We start from the raw sequence: 26,194 nt of genomic DNA, 5'->3' as shown, positions 1-26,194 counted from the left end.
TTGGGTTAGATTCCTTTTCCTCTCATACCCCCTATATTCACACGTTTGTCATATAGCGTAGCTTCTTTGCTGGAAATTTTTTATTTCCATTCTTTTGCTTGTCCATGACCATTCAATGCCACTATTTCCCCATCCCATCCTGGTTCACTAAAATCCATCTTACTGGCCACATAAAATTTATCTTTCTAAAGAGCAGCTCATAAAAATGACTAAATAATCAGCTGAGTCTACCAACACTCACTTAAAGGTTCTCGATATTCTAGTCAAGCCAGACTACAGCAGATATTTAAAACGTGCACATTTAGCACTCAACCTTTGACCATGTGTAACTCTCTAAAGGCCAGAGACAAATGCTAATCTATCACTTTCCTGAGGCACAAATTAAATCACATATGGCAGGAGGTTGGTGCATAGATAGGAAAAGTCACTTGATCATAGCATGCCCAGCCAGATGCCCAATACCCATACCTCCATTGGTCTTCTTGACATCTACTCAACAGCAGATATTCAGCAGTGCTCATTAAGGTTCTGAAGGTAGCACACATGTTTTCCCACTCCTTTGTAATGTATTTTAGGGAGAAAAGTATGTTAGAAATGGCATTTATGATTTTCTTAAGTTTTAGATCTAACGCTTACATAATTTAGGGATTACTAAACTTGCTAATTCCTGAACACATCAAATGCTTTCTGATTTCCTGAGCTTTCCTTACATCGTTCCCTCACCACTGTTTTAATTATATATTGCTCTATAAGTAACCACCCCAAAACAGTGGTATCAAACAATAATAATTTATTTTCTCACAAATGTATTTGCAATTTGGGCAGGGTTCTGAGAAGACAACTTGTTTCTGCTCCATGTAGTATCAGCTGGGTAGCTTAACACAGAGTATCTACGCCCGAGATGGATCAATCACAAGGCTGGTTGTTGGTGCTGGCTGTTGGTAGGTAGTACAGATGATGCTGTTGGAGGTTGTGGGCTGGAAGTCCTCTCCAAGTGAGTGCTCACAGCATGCAAACTGGGTTCCAAGAGGGAAGAAGCAGAAGCTGCCAGGATTTTTGTCAATTCCTGGGCTCAGAAAAACATCACTTCCTCCAAATTCTATTGGCCAAGGCAGTTACAGGCCCAGTTCAGATTCAAGGGGAGGGAACATAGCTCCATCTCTGATGGAAGGAGTGGCATATATGTACAGGAAAGCATATATGTCTTTGAAGACTAGCTACCACCACTCACCCTGAGGTCACAACAAATTCATGTCCTTTCCATGTGAAAAATAGACTTATCTCCTTCATCAAGACCCCACAATATTTTATCCCATTACACACCAGCTCCTAGTCTACGAAAGGGGTCAATAAACCATAGGTAGAGGGTCAAATCTGGCCTCTGGCCTGTTTTTGTACATTTCCTGAGCTGAAAATGGTTTTTAAAGGATTAGAAACAACAAAAACAAAAACAAAGAAGAACATGCAACAGAGACCATATGTGATGCCAAGAGTAAAAAATATTTACTACTTGGCCCATTACAGAAAATGTCTGCCAACCCTGATATCACCCTTTAAGTCAAATCCAACTGCAGGTGTGGCTCACTGGGTGTGCTCCATTGAATACAGCTCCTCAGACATAATTATTCTTGATCTTAAGATCAGTGAGCTGATGAGACAAATGATCTGTTCCCCATGTACCAAACATCTTTTGGTAAAGCAGGAATAGAAAACCTAAAAGGCACTTCCATTAAAAAAAGAGAGAGAATGGCAGGGACATGGCAGAAATTGGTCCATAGCAATTCTGAAATCCAATTAGTGGAAAATCAGTTCCTTAATTAGGTCCACTCCTGCTCTTCGGGAATGATTTTTCAGAGGCTTCTTGCTCCATTTACTATATATTGCCTTTCTGAAATGGTCCATGTGCCAGTTTGAAAGGATTATGTACCGTACAAAAGCCATGTTTTAATCCTGATCCATCTTGTAGAGGTGGCCATTTCTTTTAATCCCTATTTAGTACTGTAGGTTGGAATGTGATTGGATTATCTCCAAGGAGATGTGACTCACCCAACTGTGGGTATTAACCTGTGATTAGAGGGAGATGTGACTCCACCCATTCCAGGTGGGGGCTTGATTAATTTACTGGAATCCTTTTAAAAAACACTTTGGGCGGGTCATGGTGGCTCAGCAGGCAGAGTTCTCGCCTGCCATGCTGGAGACCTGGGTTCAATTCCTGGTGCCTGCCCAAGCAAAAACAAACAAACAAACAAACAAAAGCACAAAACAAAAAACCAAACATTTTGGCAAAATATTAAGAGCAACAGAACCAGGAGAACTATGAGACCCCACACAGCCAGAGACCTTTGGAGATGAAGAAGGAAAACACTCCTGGGGGAGCTTCATGAAACAAGAAACCTGTAGAGAAAACTAGCAGACACTGCCCTGTTCACCATGTGCTTTTCCAGTTGAGAGAGAAACCCTGAACATCATCGGCCTTCTTGAACCAAGGTATCTTTCCCTGGATACCTTAGCTTGGACACTTCTATGGCATTGCATTAATTTGGACATTTTCATGGCATGAGAACTGTAAACTTGCAAATTAATAAATTCCCCTTTATAAAAGCCATTCTGTTTCTGGTATATTGCATCCCAGCAGTAGCAAACTAGAACAGGCCATAATTATAGGTAAGTAGTTTTCTTGGTCTACTTTTTGGCTATAAAGCTGAAGGTCCAGAAGCCACTTTTTATTATGAAGTTTCTTTCTCAGCTTAATTTAGTAGAAATCCTTTAAAACATCTTGGGTTTCTTGTGCTTCAAATTATAAGTATCTCTGTTATACAAAAGCCATATCCACATTTCTTTCTAAGACCAGCTTTTCTCTACCTTGGGCTGATGTAAGTCTGCTGTTGGAGAAATCACTTTAGATTCTTAGAAGCCTGACTGTTTAGAAAAAAATGGTTATGAGGTATTGCCTTAAATCTTTCTGAGCTATCAACTTATTTATTGCTGCTTAACAAGTTTCCTCAAAACCCAGTGGCTTAAAACAACAAACTTTATTATGTCATGGTTTCTGTGAGTCAGGAATCTAGATTCCCCTTAACTGGGCACCTCTGCCTCAAGATTTCTCAAAAGCCTGCAACCAAGGTATTGTTCAGGCTATGATTTCAACTGAAGGCTCCATTTAGGGAGGATCTGCTTCCACATCTACCCAAATGATGGTTGGCAGGATGTCATTCCTTGTGGGTCATTGGACCAAAGCCTCAGTTTCCTGCTGGCTTTTTAAAAAAATTACTAATTAAAAAAAATTAACAACAAACAAACAAAAACATTAACATACCATTCCATTCTACATATATAATCAGTCATTCTTAATATCATCACATAGTTGCATAGTCATCATTTCTTAGAACATTTGCATCGATTTAGAAAAAGAAATAAAACGATAACAGAAAAGATTATACCTATCATACCCCTTACCCCTCGCTTTCATTTATCACTAGCATTTCAAACTAAATTTATTTTAACATTTGTTCCCCCTATTATTTATTTTTATTCCATATGTTCTACTCATCTATTGATATGGTAGATAAAAGAAGCATCAGACACAGGGTTTTCATAATCAAAGAGTCTCATTGTGAAAGCTATATCATTGTTCAATCATCATCAAGAAACATGGCTACTGGAACACAGCTCTACATTTTCAGGCAGTTCCCTCCAGCCTCTCCACTACATCTTGAACAACAAGGTGATATCTACTTAATGCGTAAGAATAACCTCCAGGATAACCTCTAGACTCTGTTTGGAATCTCTCAGCCATTGACACTTAGTCTCATTTCACTTTTCCCCCTTTTGGTCGAGAAGGTTCTCCCAATCCCTTGATGTTAATTCTCAGCTCATTCTAGGGTTTTTCTCAATCCCTTGATGCTGAGTCTCAGCTCATTCCAGGATCTCTGTCCCACATTGCCAGGAAGGTCCACACCCCTGGGAGTCATGTCCCATGCAGAGAGAGGGAGGGTGGTGAGACTGCTCGTTGTGTTGGCTGGAGAGAGGCCACATCTGAGCAACAAGAGGCTCTCTTGGGGGTGACTCTTAGGCCTAATTTTAAGTAGACTTGACCTATCCTTTGTGGGGTTAAGTTTCATATGAACAACCCCCAAGAATGGGGGGGCTCAGCCTATAACTTTGGTTGCCCACAATGCTTGTGAGAATATCAAGAATTCAACTTGGGGAAGTTGAATTTCTCCCCGTTCTCACTATTCCCTGAAGGGGACTTTGCAAATACTTTTCTACTCACTGATCGAATCACTCTGGAATTCATTGGGGCATCACTCTGGACAAACCAACAAAATCTCATGTCCTACCTGAGATTCCAAGTACTTATGGCGTTCAATCTCCTGCTGGCTTTTGACTGGAAGACTCTATAGTTCCCTGGTACTGGGGCTTCTCAAAGGGCAGCTCACACCGTGACAAGAGCTCCCATCAACTGAGTGAGTAAGAGAGGGCAGATGAGAGGGGAGCCACAATCTCTTTGTTACCTAATCTTGGAAGTGATGTCCCTTCTCTTTTGCCATGCTCTATTCATTAAAAGCAAGTCACGGACTTCCGGAGAAGATGGTGGCTTAGTAAGACGTGCAGGTCTTAGTTCCTCCTCCAGAAAAGCAACTAAAGAAACAGAAACAATACAAAACAGCTCCCGGAGCCATGACAGAGACCAAAAAGACAGCGTACCCCATTCTGGAACAGCTGAACGGGCAGGGAGAATCCGCTGCGGTGAGATACCCGAGGGGCACGTGTTTTCCCGGCCGGGGCGGCTGGCGACTGGGGTCCCCTCCACGCATGTGGCTCCCCGGTCTGACTGGGAACGTTGGATAGCGGGGGCCCTCCCGCCACGCTTGGCATCTCGGGCCAGCTGGGCAATTTGGACCGGCACTCCCCCAAGCTGCGGCGGCCGGCGACCCCCCCCCTCCACGCGCGGTTTCCCAGGCCGACTGCGAGATTCGGATTGGCAATTTAAAGGAGCCACAGCATCTTTTACTGGTGGGCCCCGCAGACAGACGAGCGCCATGAGCGCCACCTACTGGGCAGGAAAAGAAAAACAGAGCCCAGAGATTTCACAGAAAAACCTTTCAACCAGCCGGGTCCCACACCCAGGGAAATCTGATCAAATGCCCAGACACCAGCACAAAATAATGGATGACGCTCGGAAAATTGAAGATATAGCCCAGTCAAAGGAACAAACCAATAGTTCAAATGAGATACAGGAGCTGAGACAACTAATGCTGAATACACGAACAGAAATGGAAAAACTCTTCAAAAACCACATCAATAAATTGAGGGAGGACATGAAGAAGACATGGGCTGAACAAAAAGAAGAAATAGAAAATCTGAAAAAACAAATCACAGAACTTATGGGAGTGAAGGACAAAGAAGAAAAAATGGAAAAAACAATGGATACCTACAATGGTAGATCTAAAGAGACAGAAGCTACAATTAGTGAACTGGAGGATGGAACATCTGAATTCCAAAAAGAAACAGAAACTATCGGGAAAAGAATGGAAAAACTTGAGCAGGGGATCAGGGAACTGAATGACAATATGAAGCGCACAAACATACATGTTGTGGGTGTCCCAGAAGGAGAAGAGAAGGGAAAAGGAGGAGAAAAACTAATGGAAGAAATTATCACTGAAAATTTCCCAACTCTTATGAAAGACCTAAATTTGCAGATCCAAGAAGTGCAGCGCACCCCAAAAAGAATAGACCCAAACAGGCGTTCTCCAAGACACTTACTAGTTAGAATGTCAGAGGTCAAAGAGAAAGAGAGGATCTTGAAAGCAGCAAGAGAAAAACAATCTGTCACATACAAGGGAAACCCAATAAGACTATGTGTAGATTTCTCAGCAGAAACCATGGAAGCTAGAAGACAGTGGGATGATATATTTAAATTACTAAAAGAGAAAAACTGCCAACCAAGACTTCTATATCCAGCAAAATTGTCCTTCAAAAATGAAGGAGAAATTAAAACATTTATAGACAAAAAGTCACTGAGAGAATTTGTGACCAAGAGACCAGCTCTGCAAGAAATACTAAAGGGAGCACTAGAGTCAGATACGAAAAGACAGAAGAGAGAGGTATGGAGTAAAGTGTAGAAAGAAGGAAAATCAGATATGATATATATAATACAAAAGCCAAAATGGTAGAGGAAAATATTATCCAAACAGTAATAACACAAAAAGTTAATGGACTGAATTTCCCAATCAAAAGACATAGAATGGCAGAATGGATTACGACCCAGCAATACCACTGCTAGGTATCTACTCAAAGGACTTAAGGGCAAAGACACAGACGGACATTTGCACACCAGTGTTTATAGCAGCATTATCTACAATTGCAAAGAGATGGAAACAGCCAAAATGTCCATCAACAGACGAGTGGCTAAACAAACTGTGGCATATACCTACGATGGAATATTATGCAGCTTTAAGACAGACTAAACTTATGAAGCATGTAATAACATGGATGGACCTAGAGAACATTATGCTGAGTGAGTCTAGCCAAAAACTAAAGGACAGATACTGTGTGGTCCCACTGATGTGAACCGACATTCGAGAATCAGCTTGGAATATATCATTGGTAACAGAGACCAGCAGGAGTTAGAAACAGGGTAAGATAATGGGTAATTGGAGCTGAGGGGATACAGACTGTGCAACAGGACTAGATACAAGAACTCAAAAATGGACAGCACAATAATACCTAAGTGTAATGTAACTATGTTGGAACACTGAATGAAGCTGCACCTGAAATATAGTTTTTTGTTTGTTTGTTTGTATCTTTTGTTTTTGTTTTTTTCTTTTTAATTTTATATATATATATATATTATTAGTATTATTATTTTAATTCTCTTCTCTATATTAACATTCTATATCTCTTTCTGTTGTTTTGCTAGTTCTTTTCCTAAATCGATGCAAATGTACTAAGAAATGATGATCATGCATCTATGGGATGATACTAAGAATTACTGAGTGCATGTGTAGAATGGAATGATTTCTAAATGTTGTGTTAGTTTCTTTTTTTTTTTTTGATTAATAAAAAAAAAAGCAAGTCACTAAGTTCAACCCACACTCAAAGGGAGGGGGGACTTAAGGGCAAAGACACAGATGGACATTTGCACACCAGTGTTTATAGCAGCTTGAATACCTGTGTTTCAGTCTGCTAGCTGACAAAAGCAATAGACCGGAAGTGGGTTGGTTTTATCAATGGGAATTTATTAATTTACAAGCTTACAAATCTGAGGCCATGAAAAATGTCTAAATCAAGGCATCGTCTGGCAATTCTTTCTCCCTGAAGACAGGCCACTGGCAATCCTGGACTCCACTGCCATGTGGCCAGGCACATGCTGGCATCTGCTGGTCTCTCCCTTCTCTTTCATTGATTTCAGCTTCTGACTTCCAGGGCTCTCTCTCACAGGTACTGTGGCTATCTCTCTGTCTTTCTCTCCATATTCATCTCTTATATAAAGGACTCCAGTAAGAGTCTTAAGACTCACTCTGGGCAACGCCCCAAAGATGCACACATATAAGGATGGATTAACTCTAAGAACATGATTTTCTGGGGTCCATTGTGTCTGTGACTCACCATAACCAGGGAGTAGGGATCATTGGGGGCCATATAGAGTCTGCCTACCACAAAGTCTTCTAGCTACACTCTTGACATGAACTTCACTTAAGGCTATGTTTTCTTAGTATCCCACTGGATTCAACCTTTGCCCCTAGACTACTATTTTGAGAGCTTTGCCCTCTGGAGAGGCTACAAATAAGAAATGGTTTTATTTTTATATTTCCCCTAAATTCTGATTGAAAATGGAACAGTTTCTTTTTAAGTTCATAAGCATGAAAAATAATCAGCCCTTTCAAAATTTTGTCCAGAAATCTCTTTATCTAGATCCACATTTCCATGGGGTACCTTTTCTATATCTCATGTAATTATAGTCTACTGTTTAGTTAAATGTCCGCCACCAGGTAAGTTCAGTCACCTTTTCTCCAACCTGCAATAACAAGACTTCACTAATAGAATCCTCAAGTCTCTTCCAGCTTCCACCTGACTTCAAAGCCATTCCCATATGTTTTATATTTGTTAGATCAGGACCCCACTTCTAGATACCAAATTATGTGTCAGTTATATATTGCTATATAATAAACCTCCCCAAAACTCAGTGGTTTAAGACAAAGCATTTACATTTTGCTAACAATTTTGCAATTTGGGTAGGGCCCCAGTGAAGGCAGCTCATCTCTCTTCTATGTGGCATCGGCTGGGCAGCTCAACTGGGGTTGGAGCAGCTACTTCCAAGACAAGGCTGGCAAACTGGTGCTGGCTATCCACGGAGAGCTCAGCTGGGGCTGTAAGCCAGGGACCGCCTTGTGGGACCTCCCTAGGTGGCCACTTGGGCTTTCTCAAATAATTGGAGAGAAGTGACTGGATCTCAGAACTATTTAGGAGGTAGAATCAGGAGGCAAGACGATAGCCTGAAGGTGGGCTGAGGTGTCAGGGATGACAAAAACAATAACACAGTCTCGGAACTCAAGAACCTTTTTGGTCCAGTAGAAATGAACAGACCATCATGACACGTGGTAGATACTGCAGCTTTCTGCTGCATGTTTAAGAGGTCCAAAGCTGATGCCACAGAAACAACCTCAAAACAGACTTTTAATGTCCGCAATTCCCAGAGACAAACATTTAAGACATAATTATAGGTTGGAACTTCTTAAAGCAAACCTCAAAAATGAACACTGCCAGAGCAACTGGGATGAGTAATAAAAACTACAGGTGTACACAGTATTTCCTTTTCAATCAAGCATTTAACCTCGTGGGCCAAATGGCAACGTGGTAAGGTGGTGGGCAGGGGAGGAAGCAGAGGTTTCCTGTTCATTACCCCATGTTGTTTCTAGGACTTATATCCCATTTGCTGTCTTAGAATTCTTTGTATACCAAGAAACTATTGCTACTGAGAAGCTCTCACTTTTTTTCTTTTAAGTAGTAAACAGGTCATAAAGACCATTTATATCCTGATTGAATGCATATTATTTTCTCCAGAGTCAAACTCCCTTCATTCCCAAAGTTTTATAAATAGCAAAAGTCTGTTTACAGATTCTCAGTGGGTCTTGTTTGATAATACAACATTGCTCAATTGTTCTTTCAAACAGGTCTAAACAGTTCTTTACAAAATGGTCAGAAAACAGAAATCTCTCTTTTTCACAGCATATAACCCGAACCTTACGCACTTTTCTGGGAACACCTTGAATTTCGCTCTTACCATTAAGTATTTCCTAGGTCTTCCTCCTTTACTGTCGATACAGCAGTGTAATTACATTTTTTATTTCTTGAAATCTCATCAGTTGTCCCATTCTGCACAAGTTCTTAATTTAGGGTCTGTCCCTTGAAAAAGGATGACTGAAGACCACTGCCATGATGCCCCTTTGGGCTGTTCAAGATGCCACCACTAATTCAGCCCTTCCCACAGGGTCTTAGAAAGACTTGATGTCATTTGAGCCAGGGAGTCAATAACTGATAAGATTTAATGTGCTCATTTGTTCAAAAATAATTACTGAGTGTCATGTGAGTGTTAGGCACTGTCTAGATCTTTGGTACATAATGATGAACAAGCCAGACAAGGGTCCTCTCGTGGAATTTATTTTCCTTTTTTATCCCTGGGGTTTTTGACTTCTAACAATGGACAAAGTCTCAACTTGGCTTCAAGACAAAGAATCAAGTTTTTACTTTTGGAATCAAGCCACATTTCCCTGGGCAGGGGCAGGGGCAGGGAAGGTCCCCCCAGCATCCTGGACTCACACAACATACTCCACCTTCTCATAAGTGGGGTCTGACTGGAACCATCAGTGACCAGATCAATGGCCACTTTTCTTGGGCCTTTGCCAGATGCCAACAAGACAATGCCTTTCTGTGGTGTGTCTTCAGCAGCAGGCTGGGATAGCCAAGGAGGGCAAACTGCTGGCATTCCTAGCAAGCATAGGGGTCCAAGACCACCACTCATTCGTTGCTCAGGAAGACACTGCCCCCAGGTGGTGACCTCATACAACTGAGGGAGTATTAGCAGTGGAAAGGGCTTTGCCAAGGTGTACTATCCATATACTGGCCAATACAAGGAGAACCAAGAGTTACCAAGTTTTGGGAGGAACTGTAGCCCTTGACTCTTCTGGATTCTTAAGTCACCACTTCAATAGACAGTTGGTTTATTTTCAGCCAGGATATATTTTTGTTCCCATAGACAGGAAAGATATTATGACAGCAATTAAAGAAAAGTATTTTTTTTTCTACAGTAAGCTTCTTTATCAAAAGCTTCGGACCTCCAAATAAATCCCAATTTAGGTCCAAGTACCACTTTACTGTTTTTCTCTTCATAATAGTCATAATGCAAATATTTTTTCACTTTGCTTTCTGCAATTTGAACCAGAATTCTGAGATTGTGTTGATGGGAAATAGTTTTGGGTAGCTTGTCTCCACAACACCACTAACTCCCTGGGGCAGGGGCCTTATCTTCAACCCCCACCTCCACACCCAGCCCACTCCCTGCAGCTCTTAAACCAGCGCAGAGTAAAGAATGTCTGGTGAGGGGAGAAAGAGATAAAGTTAAACAAGCAAATAATTAGAAATTGTGATTGGTGCTGGGAGGGAACAGGAGGCTGTGAGAGAGAATTCCTGGGGATCAGGAAGTGGAGGAGAACCTACCAATATGGGGTTTTCCATTTTTATGCTCCTAGCAGTCGAGTTTGAAAGCTTAAAGGATCCATTATTGGAGAAGCTCTCTTTGGCCCAGTAGTAACAAGTGCAATTTTCTTAATGTTAGCTTCCACCTACGGTTGGACTTAAACTAGGCAAGAAGGGGTGCTACATGCTATCTCTGTATCTATCCATCCATTATCTCCTTTTATCTGCAAAACCCTGGGAGATAAACCTCAGCATTCCCCTTTTACAGACGAGGAAACAGTTCGTGCTTACTTCCCAGAACACTGAGGCCCCTTTCTTTATACTTACTTTGAGCCTTTTAAAGATCATCTGTAGTGTCTCCAGTTCTGCTAGCGGTGAGGAATATTCACTTAGCCAACAAATATTTATTGAGTGCTTACTATGTACTAAGTCGTGTATTTAAATAGTCACGGGATTAAAAAGATAAACAGGGCATGGTCTTTGTCTTCCAGGAAGGATCTCCCAAAAGAGCAAGGGAGAAAGCCAGGTAAACAAATAATTCCAGAACAGTCTGATAAGGGCTAAGAGAAAGGGGTCTCCGCGAGGGCCCTGGGAAATCCGGCGCAAAGCCACAGTCGGTGCGGGGAGGCAGGCGAGACTTCCGAGAACCCGCGCAGGAGGTAGGTTTCAAGTTAGGGTGGGAAAAAGCAGGCTCTGGGCAGGCTCTCCCCGGGTCTCTTGAGTTACTTCACCCCGTCATTTCAATCTGCCGGTTCAGAGGGGGAAGAAGCTATGTCTGAACTAGTACAAAAAAGAGGAGGGGTAAACTTAGGGAGAGGGGTGCAAAGCCCTCCTGAAAAGGAAGCCAACAAAAGTAACCCATTACAGCTCCGGGTCCCCGCACCGGCAGGGGCCTGGCTCCCCGAAGCCCCTCTGCACGCTCACGTGCCCCCACACGCGACTTCTCCAACTCAGGCCCGGCTCGGACACCCGGGGCCCTCGGAGCCGACTTAGGTTGGGGGGACCCGGACCTTCTCCCCTCTCCCGCCCTTGCCTTCATCCTCGGACCTACCGCGAAGTCGGGGGCTTCCGCCCCGCGTCCCCTCCCCGGAGCGCGCCATCCGGCCGCTGGGCAGCCGCTCTCGGCGCAGCCCCTCCTCCCGCAAGGGGGCTTCGCCGGCCCGGGTCCCGTCCCTCAGGGCCGAAGGCTGCAGCCCACGTCCAGGGAGGGCGGAGGGAGGAGGAAGGGAGGCGGGGTGGGGTGGGGTGGGGTGGGGGGAAGAGAGGAGGGAGGAAGGCCAGAGAAAGGGAGCTGCCTGGATCTCATACTTCCCAGAGCCTGCCTGGAGCGCGCACTCAGCGGCTCTCGCGGCCCCAGCGTCCCCGTCGCGGCCCGAGCCCCGCTGCCCGGCACCTCCTCCTCCTCCTCCTCCACCTCCTCCTCCTCCTCCTCCACCTCTTCCTCTCTGGGGACCCTTCGTTCCCCCCCCCCCCCCCCCACCTCCGACTTTTCGCTCCAGCGGCTGCTAGGCTCGGGCAGTGGCAGCCCAACTCGGCCACATCCCCAACTCTCTGGGCTCACTCCCGGGACGCGCGTCCTCGCCCCATCCTTTCTTCCTTCCTTCCTTCCCTCGCGCCCGCCCTCCCTCTCCAGGTCTTTCTCCCGGGTCGCGATTGTCTCCGTTCCCTTCTCCGGCTGCCTGCGCCCTCGCCCTGCCCAGTCTCTCCCGCGCACTTCCTGAGGCGCCCGCCGCCGCTGTCCCGGCTCCAGCCCCTGCAGCCCGCGGCGCCCCGCCCGAGGGAGCCCCGGCGCCCGGGGAAGGGAAGAGCGGGCGAGCGCGCCCTCGCCCAGCCCCGCGCCCCAGCCCTGCCCCGCGAGCCAGGACCGGGAAGATGAACAACGGCGGCAAAGCCGAGAAGGAGAACACCCCGAGCGAGGCCAACCTTCAGGAGGAAGAGGTACCGAATGGTTCGGTGCGGTGGTGGGTGCGACCGGGGATGGAAGCCGCCGGCTCTTTCCAAAGTGCGGGCGGCCGGGAGGGAGAAGCCGGCGGGGCGCGGGCTCTGGTCCTGGGGCGCAGGCGTGTGTGTGTGTGTGTGCGCGCGCGTGTGCGTGTATGTGTGTGAAGACGGGAGTTTGGGGCTTGACCTTGCCCCTAGAGATAACCCCAAATTTGGCCCCGGGAGGGTGTATCTTTTGTGTGTCTGCGCGCGTCTGCATGCCTAAAATTGCGTAACTCCGAGCATTTTTGGAGACTTTTCTAAGTATAATGCTCAGCTTTGTTTGCCCGCGATCTTAAAAGAGGAATCGAGAGGTGACTCTTGGGTGACCTCAGATTATTGGGACCCGGAAGGTTAGAACTGAGGCTGAGGCGCTGTGTGTGTGTGTGTGTGTGTGTGTGTGTGTGATTTAAGGGAGAAACTCTGGGAACTCTTCTGTCCCCAGCCCTTTCAAAGTTAAAAGTTCTGGGTAAAGAACTTTTTCTTTACCAAAAAACTGAAGCATTTTGGATTAATAGATAACATCCGCCGCATTCTTCTCTGATCCGCGGCATTCTCCTCTGATGAGTCAAAGACCCCGAAAGTGGGCGATAAGCTTTAGCAAGTTTGGGGGCGATGCCGAGGTAGGGAGCAGAATAAAAGGGTTAAAAATTTTACCGTTCACCAAATGACCATCGAGGCTGTATTTACAGCACTTTGACTTTTGAACATAAACTTTATTGGTGCGTCCGAAAAAACCATAAAAATGTTTTGGCTGCGGAGCGTTTCTTTGGTGTAAACACAGAAGTCAGTAAACGTAGGGGGCGGCCCATGAGAAAACTTTTCAGAATTTTGCAGTTAGGATATTTGCTGGTATCCTATCAGATGACTCCATTCCTGCAGGTACCGTATCTGCAGTTCAAGATCTTATATAATTGAGTTCTTAAACATTCTATAGTGTGTGCAGATATCTAGATATAACCCATAAAGCATTCCTATAGGTTTTGCATTCTAATATAATAAATTAAACATGGAATGGTAAACTTATTCTAAAGCGGTTAGGAATCAGATTGCTTCGATACCGTGTTGTGTGCAAATGAAAATTCTAACAGTGAAACCGAACATTAGAGAGTAATTCATTAATAAATTTAAGCGCATTGTCCATTTGTAATATGGGAACTATTTAAACCTGGAAGATAGAGGAGAGAAACAAGGACCATGCAAAAAATGCAAAATAAATATAAGATTTTACGCTTATTTGCTGTGTTTTAGTGTAACCTAAGTGAATTGAATGAAGACAAAAGTTGCCTTCTCACCTAAGGGTATTATCTGTTGTATTACAAACTATTATCTTGAAAAGTGTTTACATATTGTTGTTTCATAATTACAAAGAAAGTAATACTACTGGTATTTCTTTTCTTTCTCAAAGAGGTGGAGACTTGAACTGCAGATTCCACTTTTTTCTTCATCCTTGCTGGCTGCTTTGCTATTTATTTTTCCTTACCACTTATAATTTTAAAATGATGGCAAGTTTACTCTTTTAGGGATTGCTGTATTGATCTAATACACTCAACTTCTCAAAATGACAATTGCTTCAGAAACCTTTCTATTTCAGTTAGATTGGCAGTCTGTCTACTTATAAGAGTAAGAACATATTGTTTGAAATCATCTTGATCCGTTCACCCCATCGAGAAAACTCATAAATTGGAAGAAGTCAATCAGGCAAACTGAAGTTTGGTTTTTTTTTTGTTTTTTTTTTGCTTTTGGTATGTGGCTCAAGAGGTTGGAGTGTCCTGGAACCACAAGTCCGAGAAAAGTCACATTTTTCTTTCTGCTTGACCCACTCGACTGAAGCACGCCAAAAAGGGAGGTGTTGCCTGCCTTGCACTTGGGACTCTCTGGCTAGAGTTCGCCAGGCTGTTGAATGAGTATATTCCCAGGCCCTCGCGGTGGACGTCACTGTGCAGTGGACCTGACTCTGTCCCTTCCAGGTGGGAATGACATGTGGCTCTAGAAAATGCCAGTGTTTTGTTTTAGTTTTTAAGAAAAATACTCTTTTTTAAGAAAAAAAAAAAAAAAAAAAAAAAAAAACAGGAGGACCGTCAAGAAAATTTCAGAATCCAACTTGACCGAGAGGTGGGTGTCACCTAACAGATAACACTGTGAAGAGAGGGTCTGTATAGTGTTAGCAATTCAGGAAAAGAAAAGAGATTGGTCCAAAAGATCCAGGTAATTTGGCATCAGTTCCCTGGTTTGGGTTTATGTTTTGTTTTTGGACAACTCCTAACCTCTTTTTTTTCTAACCCTGAAAACCGCAAAGTAAAATAAATATGATTTTTGGTGAGTCCCACTCATGTGCTCAACATTGTATAAAACCACGGCACTGGACCCTTTTCTGCCTGCCCAGCAAATCAGCAATTCCTCCCCAAACATGTTTAAAGCTTTGGCTTTAAACAGCGCACACATGTACAATGCGTATATACAATAACATGAGGAAAAATGTGTTTTCTGAACTGTTATAGAAAAGTGAGTCCGATCATCATTAACATAGTTTATTTATCATTAGGGTGGTTTAGGATTTCTACTCTATTATATGTTTTTAAAATATTTTTTAAGTGAGTTCCATTTATCATCCTGTATATTTTAGCCCTATATGAGAGCCTCTAATGCTTATTCTGAACCAATGATGCTGAAACACCTACCTGGTTCCAGTTGTATAGAATGAACAGAATAAGATTTATGATAATTTCTATAGTTTTTTAGGGTTGGAAGTTTTTGAGAACTTGGACAGTTCAGGTACTTCCACTTTGGATAACACTTAAAACTATGAGGAAAAATGATTCTAAGATTTGGCTAGCCAGCTGTGTAAGGGAGATAATTTTCTGCTTGGCTTTCTGGTTTTAGTGTATTATACATATGTATTCCTATAAAGTTGTTCCTATAAAGAAAAACCAGTTGTTGAGGTTTTAATGGATGCTGAGATTTATAAGGCCTATGTATATATATGTATGTATATGGCATCATTTTTTACATCATTTTGCAATTAATAAAATTCTAGAATTTGCCTTTAATTTTGGAACAGACAACATTCTCTTAAAACACCTTTGGCAGTTTGCACTCAATCAGACTATTACAATTTTAAAAAATGTAAATATGGGTCATAGTTATTTGTCTTATGTAACCAGTTATCATAAGTCTTAATACATTCAAATATAGTGAGACTTTATCTAGTAGAAAGAAATAATTTACTTATTGGTCAGTGAATTTTTCAAACAAATTTCCTTTTTCGAAATCTTATAAATATGTACATTTCAGGCTGACTACAAATCATTTCTAAAAGGCATTTTATTATGTTGAAGCACTGTTAGAGTAGTTTCTCCTTAAATCACTTTTACCAAACTGACTTGTGCTTAAAACAAAACTGAAATAGCAAAATCTTGGCACTGCTGGAATATCAATCGGAAAGATGTTTGGCAGATGTTGGACAGAAATCACGTAAAGTCAGTTCTTAAGAGGTTAACACAAATCTTTACTTTACATTCCTCCTTTTAAAGTGCGTAGTATTTTGCCAAAATATTGAGATCATAAAGAAAACAGTTTCTTATAATGGGCACAGATGAAGGGTACCTTATCAGTTTGATATGGCAACCTCAGGTTTTCATTGAGTATTAAGATTAATCTTTGTTATGACTTTGGGAAAGTACCCAGGGGTCTAATACATTTTACTCAAGTTTGGAGTTTCTATTATCCCAAATCAAATCTAATACAATGAACGTATATATCAAATAAAATTTGGTGACAGTGTTTTGGATGGAGATGCGGTGACCTCATAGTAAAATGAATGCAGCGCGACCACTGCCAGTACAACATGTACTCTCAGTTATCCTTCCAGGGGTGGTTTTAGAATTTCTCTGATACACCCTTATGTGCACACATTGTCACCTTTCTGTTGAATGACATTTGTTCTTCAGATGGCTTCTTCCGGTGCTATTTGTAGTTGCTTTCAGATAGTTTTTGTAGGTTCCTATTAATTTTTGCTTTGAGGATGAAAATGCTCAGAGCTGGGTGATGTGTACTCTTGTGCACTGCAATGGTGTTATAAATTAATGCATCTTTTCTGAAGTTCTTTGACACTACACTATTAAAACATGTTTACACCCTTTGATTCAGTAATTTTTAGGAATTTACCTTGAGAAAATAAGCATGCACAAAGATCTATTTATAGAAAAATTATTAAGGAGTACCTTATAATAGTAAAAAAACCATAAAAACTCTCTATGTCCAATATAGGAAAAAAAAATAGTGGTATCATTTCTGAGAGAGAATATCGTGTGTCCATTAGGAGCTATGTATTTGAAGACCATATTTTAATGGAGGATATACTTCTCATGTTATAACACTAAATGAGAAGAATAGATTTAAAAGGTTTATACTGTTTGATTTTAATTCTTTAAGATAAATGTATACTCATAAAACCCAATATTAACAAATTATCTGATTGATGGGTTGCAGATAGTTTACTTTCGGATACCTTCCTAAATTTTCTAACATGAACATGTGAAGAAAAAGAATTAAATGTCTTTTTGCTTTGAGAATTTCACTGAATTTCTTTGTAGTATTCGTAGGTGTCACAAAGCTATTGGGTTGGTCTCATTCGCTCTTGCCTTATTGCAGGAATCAGGCCTATTCTGTTTCTCATTGCCTTTCCTCATGATACTTAAATCTCATTCTTTTTTTTACCTAGGGTCATTTCCGCGAGCTTTATCTGCCCTCCCAGTTGTAATGTCCTTTCTCAGTCCTTCCTCATACCAACCTGCTGGGTTGTCTCATGCCCGAACTCCTTTTGTACTTCTAGCCTCTGCGAATGATTTGTGTCACCAGACAGGGACTCCATAGCTTTCAGCCACTTTCTTCCTCTCCTGTTAGCTTCCTCTAGTCTGAGCTGCTTTTGATGTAGGATGCAAGTGTCAGCCTACATTTTGCAGCATCTCTCACCAGAACACCTTATCCCAAAGGGGTGAGGTTTCCTCCAAATCCCAGAAGTTACTTTCTGTATCTCTATTTAACTCTTGGATCGTTACCTTTTTTCATGTACTATGTTTAAAACATATCTGTCATCTCAAAACAGTATTCTCATTTACTCAGCACCTAACCAAATAAAGACCCTCACCACCAGGTAAGTTGGTATTTTATATGTGTACATATACACACATGTAATTCTTTATACATAAATAAATTTAGAAACAAATAAGATATCCGTACGGATGACGTTGGTGATTGTGGCTCTGCCTAAGTTAGCAGTCACTTGTTGCTATCGAAGGCCCCTTGGGGATTTAGAAAAGTCTTGGATGGACCAGCTGGAAACATTCTCTCCTCCTATCGTCTGGTAGCCACTGTCACGGTGGGGAATGCTCATTCCGAGGGGCAGTTGGGTTTCCACCATTAGAGTCTGGTTTCTGCCATAGAACTCGATTTGACCTCTGTGGCGTGGGCTTCCAGAAGCCTTGGTTCCGTGGAAGAGCACCAGGTTCCCCGCATTCCCAAACAAGCCTGCTCTGTGTGACAGCCACTCTGGAATGTTTGTGTTCAGTTTCACTTGGCACCTTAGTGTCTGCCTAGGGGTAAGGGAAAGGGAATGCAAATGTTCCAACAGTGCTCGCCTTGGTCAAAGAAAAAAACTTAGGCAGGAATGAAGAGGATGAACCATAAAGCTGTGGCAGAAGTGGCTTAGTGGCCTGGGGCTACCTGGAACCAGGTATCACATTGATGCTTACAGCAATATGACGCTTTCATGACCCTGTTGGGAATAATGGGTATAATTTCGTGCACTCACATACCTATTTTTAAAGTGGAAAATGTAAACAATTTCAATGCATTGTGTGTGCATGCCCAAATGCACGTGTGTGTTTGGGGGGTGGGGGTGGGGAAGAAGTGCTGATATAACCTAGAACTTGAAACTGACCGAATACTCAAGGAAAGAGTACACGTTTGAGTTTATCTGAGTAAAGCAGCCTAGTTTCTTAATTTTGCTGATAGCGGTAAAAGGAAAGTGTTGAAATACTTGAGCCTACAAAATTTTCAGAAATCTTAAATATCCACTCAATAAATAATCATCACTGATTTGTACCGAGTGTTTACCATGTGCCAAGTCCTGGCCAAGCCCTTTACAGATATTTATTACATTTCAATCTCCTAACAAGCCTATGTAAGTATTGTTATTATAATTAGATGCCAGGAGGCTAAGTGGCAGGGTCTTCACGTATGTGCCTGTACCTTGTACCCGTATGCGCCTGTACCCGGGGGTGTCAAGATCACTGAGGGGCAGTTCCTTTATTCTGTGGCTCCCAGTTTAATGGTGATGACCCGTGTAGATGAAAAGAGATGTTAAAGCATGGTGTTCAGGTTAGGGGAGTCGTTTGCTTTGGGCACACAGCCAACTTTGCAAGATGGAGAGGGTGATGAAGCTGTATGTGATGTGTATGTGGCTCTAGAAAATGCCAGTGTTTTTGTTTTAGTTTTTAAGAAAAATACTCGTTATTTTTTAAAAAACAGGAGGACTGTTAAGAAAATTTCAGAATCCAACTTGACCGAGAGGTGGGTGTCACCTAACAGATAACACTGTGAAGAGAGGGTCTGTATAGTGTTAGCAATTCAGGAAAAGAAAAGAGATTGGTCCAGAAGATCCAGGTAATTTGGCATCAGTTCCCTGGTTTGGGTTTATGTTTTGTTTTTGGACAACTCCTAACCTCTTTTTTTTCTAACCCTGAAAACCGCAAAGTAAAATAAATATGATTTTCGGTGAGTCCCACTCATGTGCTCAACATTGTATAAAACCACGGCACTGGACCCTTTTCTGCCTGCCCAGCAAATCAGCAATTCCTCCCCAAACATGTTTAAAGCTTTGGCTTTAAACAGCGCACACATGTACAATGCGTATATACAATAACATGAGGAAAAATGTGTTTTCTGAACTGTTATAGAAAAGTGAGTCCGATCATCATTAACATAGTTTATTTATCATTAGGGTGGTTTAGGATTTCTACTCTATTATATGTTTTTAAAATATTTTTTAAGTGAGTTCCATTTATCATCCTGTATATTTTAGCCCTATATGAGAGCCTCTAATGCTTATTCTGAACCAATGATGCCGAAACACTTACCTGGTCCCAGTTGTATAGAATGAACAGAATAAGATTTATGATAATTTCTGTAGTTTTTTAGGGTTGGAAGTTTTTGAGAACTTGGACAGTTCAGGTGATGAAAGCTTTGAAGAAGGGATATTTGGGCAAAGTCTCAATTAAGGATTTTCCAGATGAGGAAAGGATTGAGACGGTGGGGAAAAGATGGTCCAGGCCAAGGGATCAATTCTATATGAACATATGGAGGCTTAAAGAATCCTTTTGGGGAGAAACAAGTGAGGAACGGCCGAAGAGAAAGGGGAAGTAGGGATGAAACTGGGGCCTGGGAGTGAATGGAGGAGCTTTTGCATTCCACACTAGAAACTCTTGACTGTGCTGTGTTGGGGAGCAGGGAGTTGACATTCTAGGCTGTTCCAATGGAAAAGGGGTGCCGCGTGTTTTGGAAGAGTTGATGACAAAGATCAGTGAGACCAGGAATGCAAGAGTTTCCTGGTCTCAAATTAAGGTGGCAGCTGGTAGGGTGGGCCACGGTAGCTCATCAGGCAGAGTTCTCGCCTGCCATGCCGGAGACCCAGGTTCGATTCCTGGTGCCTGCCCATGCATAAAAAAAAAAGGTGGCAACTGGTGTACAAAGCATTTGGGGCCTTACTAACTTAGATGTGTGGTGGAGAGGACTCCATGAAGACTCTCGGGGTTTCCTCTTTGGGTATGACTAAACAGTGATGGGATTAGTAGAAAGGGAAGACAGAGAGGTTGAAAGGGGCATAGGGCAGCTAGGAGGTGAAATAGGTTGAAAGGGGCATAGGGCAGCTAGGAGGTGAAATAGGTTGAAAGGGGAATAGGGCAGCTAGGAGGTGAAAATGTCGAGTTTTTGAGGTGCAAAGGAGAGGTCTGATCTTGGAATACGTTCTTGAAAACCATTCGGGATTATATAGCTGGAAATGGGAAATGTGGGTGATGTGCATGAAAGAGACCCCCCAAGAAACTGGAGAGAGACGTAGGACCCTTAGTTGCTAGGACGCCTGTGAGGGTAGGCAAGGAAGAAGATACAAAATTTACTTAAAGTTTAGGAGGAGGGGAAGAATCGGAAATGCTCAGGAAAAATAGGAACAACTTTTTTTAAAGCACTTTTAAATTTAGAACATAAAAAGGTGTTACATATAATCCGCCTAATTATAACATAATAGTATTTGGTATACTTGTGCATTTGAAAGCCTGAGGGGGTGGGGTAGGAAAAATCTTAGTTATATGTCGTATTTCTCCACATACACTTTTTTTCTTTCATAAGAAGTCTCAGGAAATTGTTTTTCTCTAAAATTTGTGATGAATTCCCTGGCTTTCGCATTTCACCTTTTCTTTTCTCAACCCTGTGCCTAAAAGGGAAGGTTCAGCCACTAAATTCTGTAGGTGGATTTGGGAAGTAAAGCTGGATCATATCTTTAAGTGTATAAGAAAAACAATTTTCTCCACGTTGCTTTGTTCTTTTGTGATTTTATTGGGTTAAGGAAAAAAAAAAGCAGGCTAAGCCTATGGCCAGCAGCCCTAATCATGTTTGTGTGGGTCATCTTTTAAATGTATTAATTCATACTTTCTTAAGGTTTGCTACCTTTTCCTTCCAGAGTTAAGTGTCAGGTTGCAGAGAAAGCAAAGCAGCCAGGGAATTTAAAAAGAAAAAAACACAACACCTTGCATTTGTGTTTCTCCTAGGTTTTCACTCTTATTGCAACCATTATGATGCGCATTATGTAGAATACGAAAGAAAAAAAGGAAATGGTGGTAATAAATGCCACCCCAGGAGGATAGTTCCAAATTCCAGGCTGTAATACAGCATTGTTACACAAATCTAAAATGCAAAGAGAATGCCCAGGCAGCCCAGCAGCCCCTAGCGTTTTGCAAAGGTGCGTCTCGCCAACCCTTGGAAATAAGCCAGAGGCCAACTTTTACTTTTAAGTTATCTTTTTTTTCCTCATGAGTTGATTTTAGTGTCATTTTCGATTACTCGAATTCTTATATCACCAGTTAGATATGCAGGCAGGTAGCCAACATTATCCTAAAATAAATCCTAGAGGTTGAAGAAAAAATCCTTCCTGAATCCCCAGAACCTGTTCTGTGAAAATTCTTATGCCCACCTATAAGCTGAATGGTTAAGTCCTTGGGGGGGAAGGCGCAGCATTGAAAGTGCTCTCTTATTATAGAAGTACCAGAATTTCCTTTGTGCTCAGAGGGGAAGTGCTACAAAAGTGTAATTATTTTACCCGGCATGTATGATTTACAGGACTTAAAATGTGTGAGTTTCCAAAGAGGCATCTGTTTTTAAGTACAGTACTCCCAAGCCTGCAGGATGTGTTGAGTTTAGGGGGCAGATTCTTCCCTCCCTTGCCTGCCCTCGGGGAATGCTGGCAGACTGGACCCTGAAACCTTTGGTAATCGCTGCTCCTTAGGGTCTTGCTTATCAGAGTAGAAGAAAGGAGAAAAACAGCTGAGTGCTGGAATTCCATCAACTGCTTCTAGATCGCGTCGCCCAGTGTTGATTCTGCCTTCTCACCTCTGAGCCCTTCCAAGCCTGATTCTCCCCTTTCCAGGACTTTCCAAGTGTTTTCCCAGAAATGAGCAAAAGAATTGTGAGAGCTGACGCTTGAGACTGTTTGTATTACAAAAATGTCCCTTTTCGTCATTTCTTTCTTAGTATGTATTTAAAAATTGGAGGGGGAGTTGAAGATCAGGTGCAAATTCAAACATCACATTTATAAAAGCATTTATCAAGTTTGCCTATTAATTTCTTTCATTATTTTCGGAGCGAAAATCTACTCTGTACTTTTTTTAGCATGGCTCTTTAATAAGCTAAATGAAATGTTATCGTCACAGTTCTATGGAAGCGAAATGTGAGGCTCTGAGAGATTAAGTAATTTGTCTGAGGTTTTACAGCTTAAAATTCTCTGTAGTGCCCGAGGGTCACGTGATCTGGGCCCAGCCCCTCTTACTGATCTCAGCTGCTACTGACTGTAGCCTCATTCCTTAGGCTTCTTCAGCAGCTTGGTCCTTATTTAGGGACCAAACTTGCCAAACTTGTTCCTGCCTCAGGGCCTTTATGCTTGCTAGTTCCTCTGCCTGGAAAAACCCCACACCCAGGTGTCTACAAGGCAGACATTCATTCAGATCTCAGTTTAAATGTCACCCCAGAAAGGCCTTGATCTCCAAATTTAAAGCAGTAGTCAGGTAGGACTTCTTGGTTACCTTACTTGGTAATTTATCTTGTACCTTTGGAATGTGACTCCTCAGCAGCAGGAGTCTGTCTTGTTTAGTGTAACCTCCAGCGCAAAGAACAATGCCCAGGACTGCTTAGTAAATTTGTCATTTATTAAATGCTTGGAATGCAAACCGGCCTGTTCAACTCCGAAGGCTGTACAATACACCATGTCTTCATAAACCTCTTTGAGCAGTCTGATTAAATTTTAGTTATGGCTTTCTGCAGGATGATCATTTCTGGATCCCCACCGCTCCCCTCCACCATTCCCACTTAATTATTTAATTACACCAGAAATGACAATGATTATCCTACACATTTTAATTCAGAAGTTTTGTTTGGACAGTAGGGGTAGATGCCTTGTGTGGGGGTACCCAGCAGTTTTTCGCATATAAAAAGAATCCTCCCCTTTATCCGATTGGAATAGAAACCTAGTACATAATTCCAGAGAGCCAGGAATAAAAGGGGCTTAGTCTGGAGTGATGAACCCAAGTTAAAAGTTGGGCCAGATGATAAACTTTATAGTACGAATTTGATTCCTGTTTTGCAGGTGTGACTATTAGGTTGTTTGAGGTAGACTTAGCACTCCCAGTCTTTTATTTAGTCTAGCCTCAAGCTCACTCTGCTTTGCCAGTGAAGTGAAAAGGTATGTAGCTCAGGATGACACCGGCTTTGGTCGGCTGAATCAGCCTTTACTCACCTGTGCGTGCAGCGGTGGGGAAATACCTAATCTGTGCTTTGTGACCCTTACGGAACCACCCGCGGCCGCGGTGTGTGCCTGCTTCTCAGTTTCACAGATTCAGGAACTGGTTTCATTCATTGTAAAGCAGTGCAGGATGGCATTTCAGGTCGGAAGAAATGTAAGTCACCATTACTTTGGGCATTAGACTTGCGAGCTGTCTGTTAATTGGGCTGACCAATGTATGAATGGAAATGCAGGCCAAAGAATTATCCTCATGTATGGCATTTATGCCATAATACTTGATCCTGAACAAACTTTAAAAAATTATCCTTAGTCTGGCAGTCTTAGAACCTTTTGTATTTAAATACTTATATAAGTCCGATTCTTGACCAAATTGTCAGTACTTTTTTTCCCCCTTGCTATCCCCAGGACCTTAGACAAGTATCTTAAGCAGTTTTGCTATGACAACTCATTTAAGCCCCTGGGTCCTCAACTAAAATGTAGAGATTGGACAGACAATACCCGTTGTGTGTTATAAGAATGGTAATATTTTCCCACTTCCATTCCACTTTCCATTTCCCCGTTGTTACATAGGCTTCTGCACTTGCAAGTCAAGATATGTCAGGGTCGAAGGGACAGGCTGTTTGGGGAATTGGCTTTTAACTGAAAATACCTGACCTTGCTTGTTTAGTTTGTTAGGTTAGTATTTTAGCATAACGAGGAAAAATTAATGGTGCACTTAACTTTGGAAACCCTTCTGTATTTGAAAATACTTAAGCCCTGGTTTTCATATCTGAAGCTTGTTGCTTTCTTAACTAAGAATTCCTCTGGTTGAGAAATGGGTGGGAGTTTCTGGGTATAAGCGGAAGGCAGGAAATGACCCTCTCTAAACAAAAGGACTCCTAAGGCTCATCCTGAGTCTTTGTATTTTGAGGAGGGGTTAATGCAGAAAACCAGAGTTGGGAAATCAATCTCTGCTTCACCCCTTATGGGGGAGGGTTGAAAGGAGAAGATTCCTTTGGTACGTGCCCTCCCAAGTGGTTACCTGGGCAGGCTGTATCCACTATATGAGCCAAAGACATTTTAAAGAAGGGCTGAAGGGTTCACCCTATAACAGGGATCCGACCAGGTTGGACAGAATTATACCCAGGGTGGCATTGAGGTCCAACCCGGGCTTTCAGCTTTTACTTTAAAAAGGCCGTTCCCGGTAATAGGCGGAAATAAGTACAGAATGAGAAAAGCAGGAGAAAGGGGTTTTCCATGATTTTTAACCTTAAGTAAAAATTCTGGTGCTATGATTTTCTACTAAATTCCCTGTAAATAAATTGAAGATTTGAATTACTGCATTAACTACTGCCTTCATTTTTCTAAATTTAAACTAATCTAAACCCCAAAACAGAGGGGACTTCTGTCTCTTGACAAATGGTGGGGGCTGTAATCATTGCTGTATTGGACAGTGACCCTGTGGGAAGGAAGGTCCTGTTTTGGAATGCTCCTTGCCTTCAATTCGAAGTGATCATATCTTGTATCGGTGTTGTACGGCAGGATTCCTAATTGATATTGCTAGAAAAGTAGTTATACCTTATCAAAATTAGTTTGTCTTTACATATTCTTGCCCACTTCCAGCAACGAACTTCTGCTTTTTGAGGCACACCAGTTTTTTCAGGAGTATAAATTTTCTCACCAATAATTAGAAACACACATTTTGTTGAAAATGGTTTTGCGGTTAACTTAATTTTCAGAACACTTAAAAATGACAAACATCTTTTCAAAGAAAGAACATTGTTTGTACACCACTATTTATTTTTAGGCTTTATATTGTCACTCTTTTTTTTTTTTTTTCTTTTAAAAGACTGATGTGTTTGATGAGTCCTGTGCTGGGGTGGGTGGTGATTTACTTACTCCAGAGCTCTAGGTACTTATCAGAACGGACAGAGATAAGATTAGAGCTGCCTCTCCCATCCCATTATGAAAGGATTTTGTTTGAATATTAAATGTGCTGGACAATTACATCTTAAATATGAAAAGACGGGCACGTTATTCAAAAGAGATGTGATCATTGTAAATTCCTAAATTTTTAGGGAAAGATTATTTTCATTGAAAATTCCAATGTCTGAAGTGTTAGTAGGTTTTCATTTTGTTAATACATCTTTAAACACTTCTAATTTGAGAAAAGTTGATGGAGTAGTTAGTAACTTACAAATATGGAGATATATACTGACTTAACGCTCATTTGGAGGATATAATCTATGGTGTACATTTGGCATCTTTTTCATTTTTAAAGTATCGGTTATTTTCAAACACCAGTGATTATCTCTCTAAATTTAAGCTCTTTACTACTAAGCAGTATCCATACATAGTGACACTTAGAGCACTGACATTCTTTGCACTGATAAGTGTTTCTGTTCCAGCCTTCCAAGCATGGTGAAGAGGAGTAAATATTCACAACTGGGACCCTTTATGTAGGTTTGC

At 41.9% G+C, this 26,194-nt stretch overlaps 1 protein-coding gene across 4 annotated transcripts in view; it reads left to right on the top strand.

The window, feature by feature from the left end:
- Nucleotides 1-12,472: 12,472 nt before the first annotated feature.
- The window catches only part of RBPMS (RNA binding protein, mRNA processing factor), a 188,378-nt gene continuing 174,656 nt past the window's right edge, over nt 12,473-26,194 (top strand). For 2 of the 4 annotated variants that reach the window (XM_077144507.1, XM_077144505.1), the window contains exon 1: nt 12,473-12,636. In XM_077144507.1, coding sequence (XP_077000622.1) covers nt 12,571-12,636 — 66 coding nt within the window. In that variant the 5' untranslated portion in view covers nt 12,473-12,570. Of the gene's footprint in view, nt 12,637-20,660; nt 23,901-26,194 lie in introns of those variants that run through there. The other 2 variants (XM_077144508.1, XM_077144506.1) reach the window with 2 other exon arrangements.

The sequence above is a fragment of the Tamandua tetradactyla genome, chromosome 26, assembly GCF_023851605.1.
Source record: "Tamandua tetradactyla isolate mTamTet1 chromosome 26, mTamTet1.pri, whole genome shotgun sequence".
NCBI lineage: Eukaryota > Metazoa > Chordata > Mammalia > Pilosa > Myrmecophagidae > Tamandua > Tamandua tetradactyla.
This window is presented reverse-complemented; position numbering and strand designations above follow the sequence as displayed.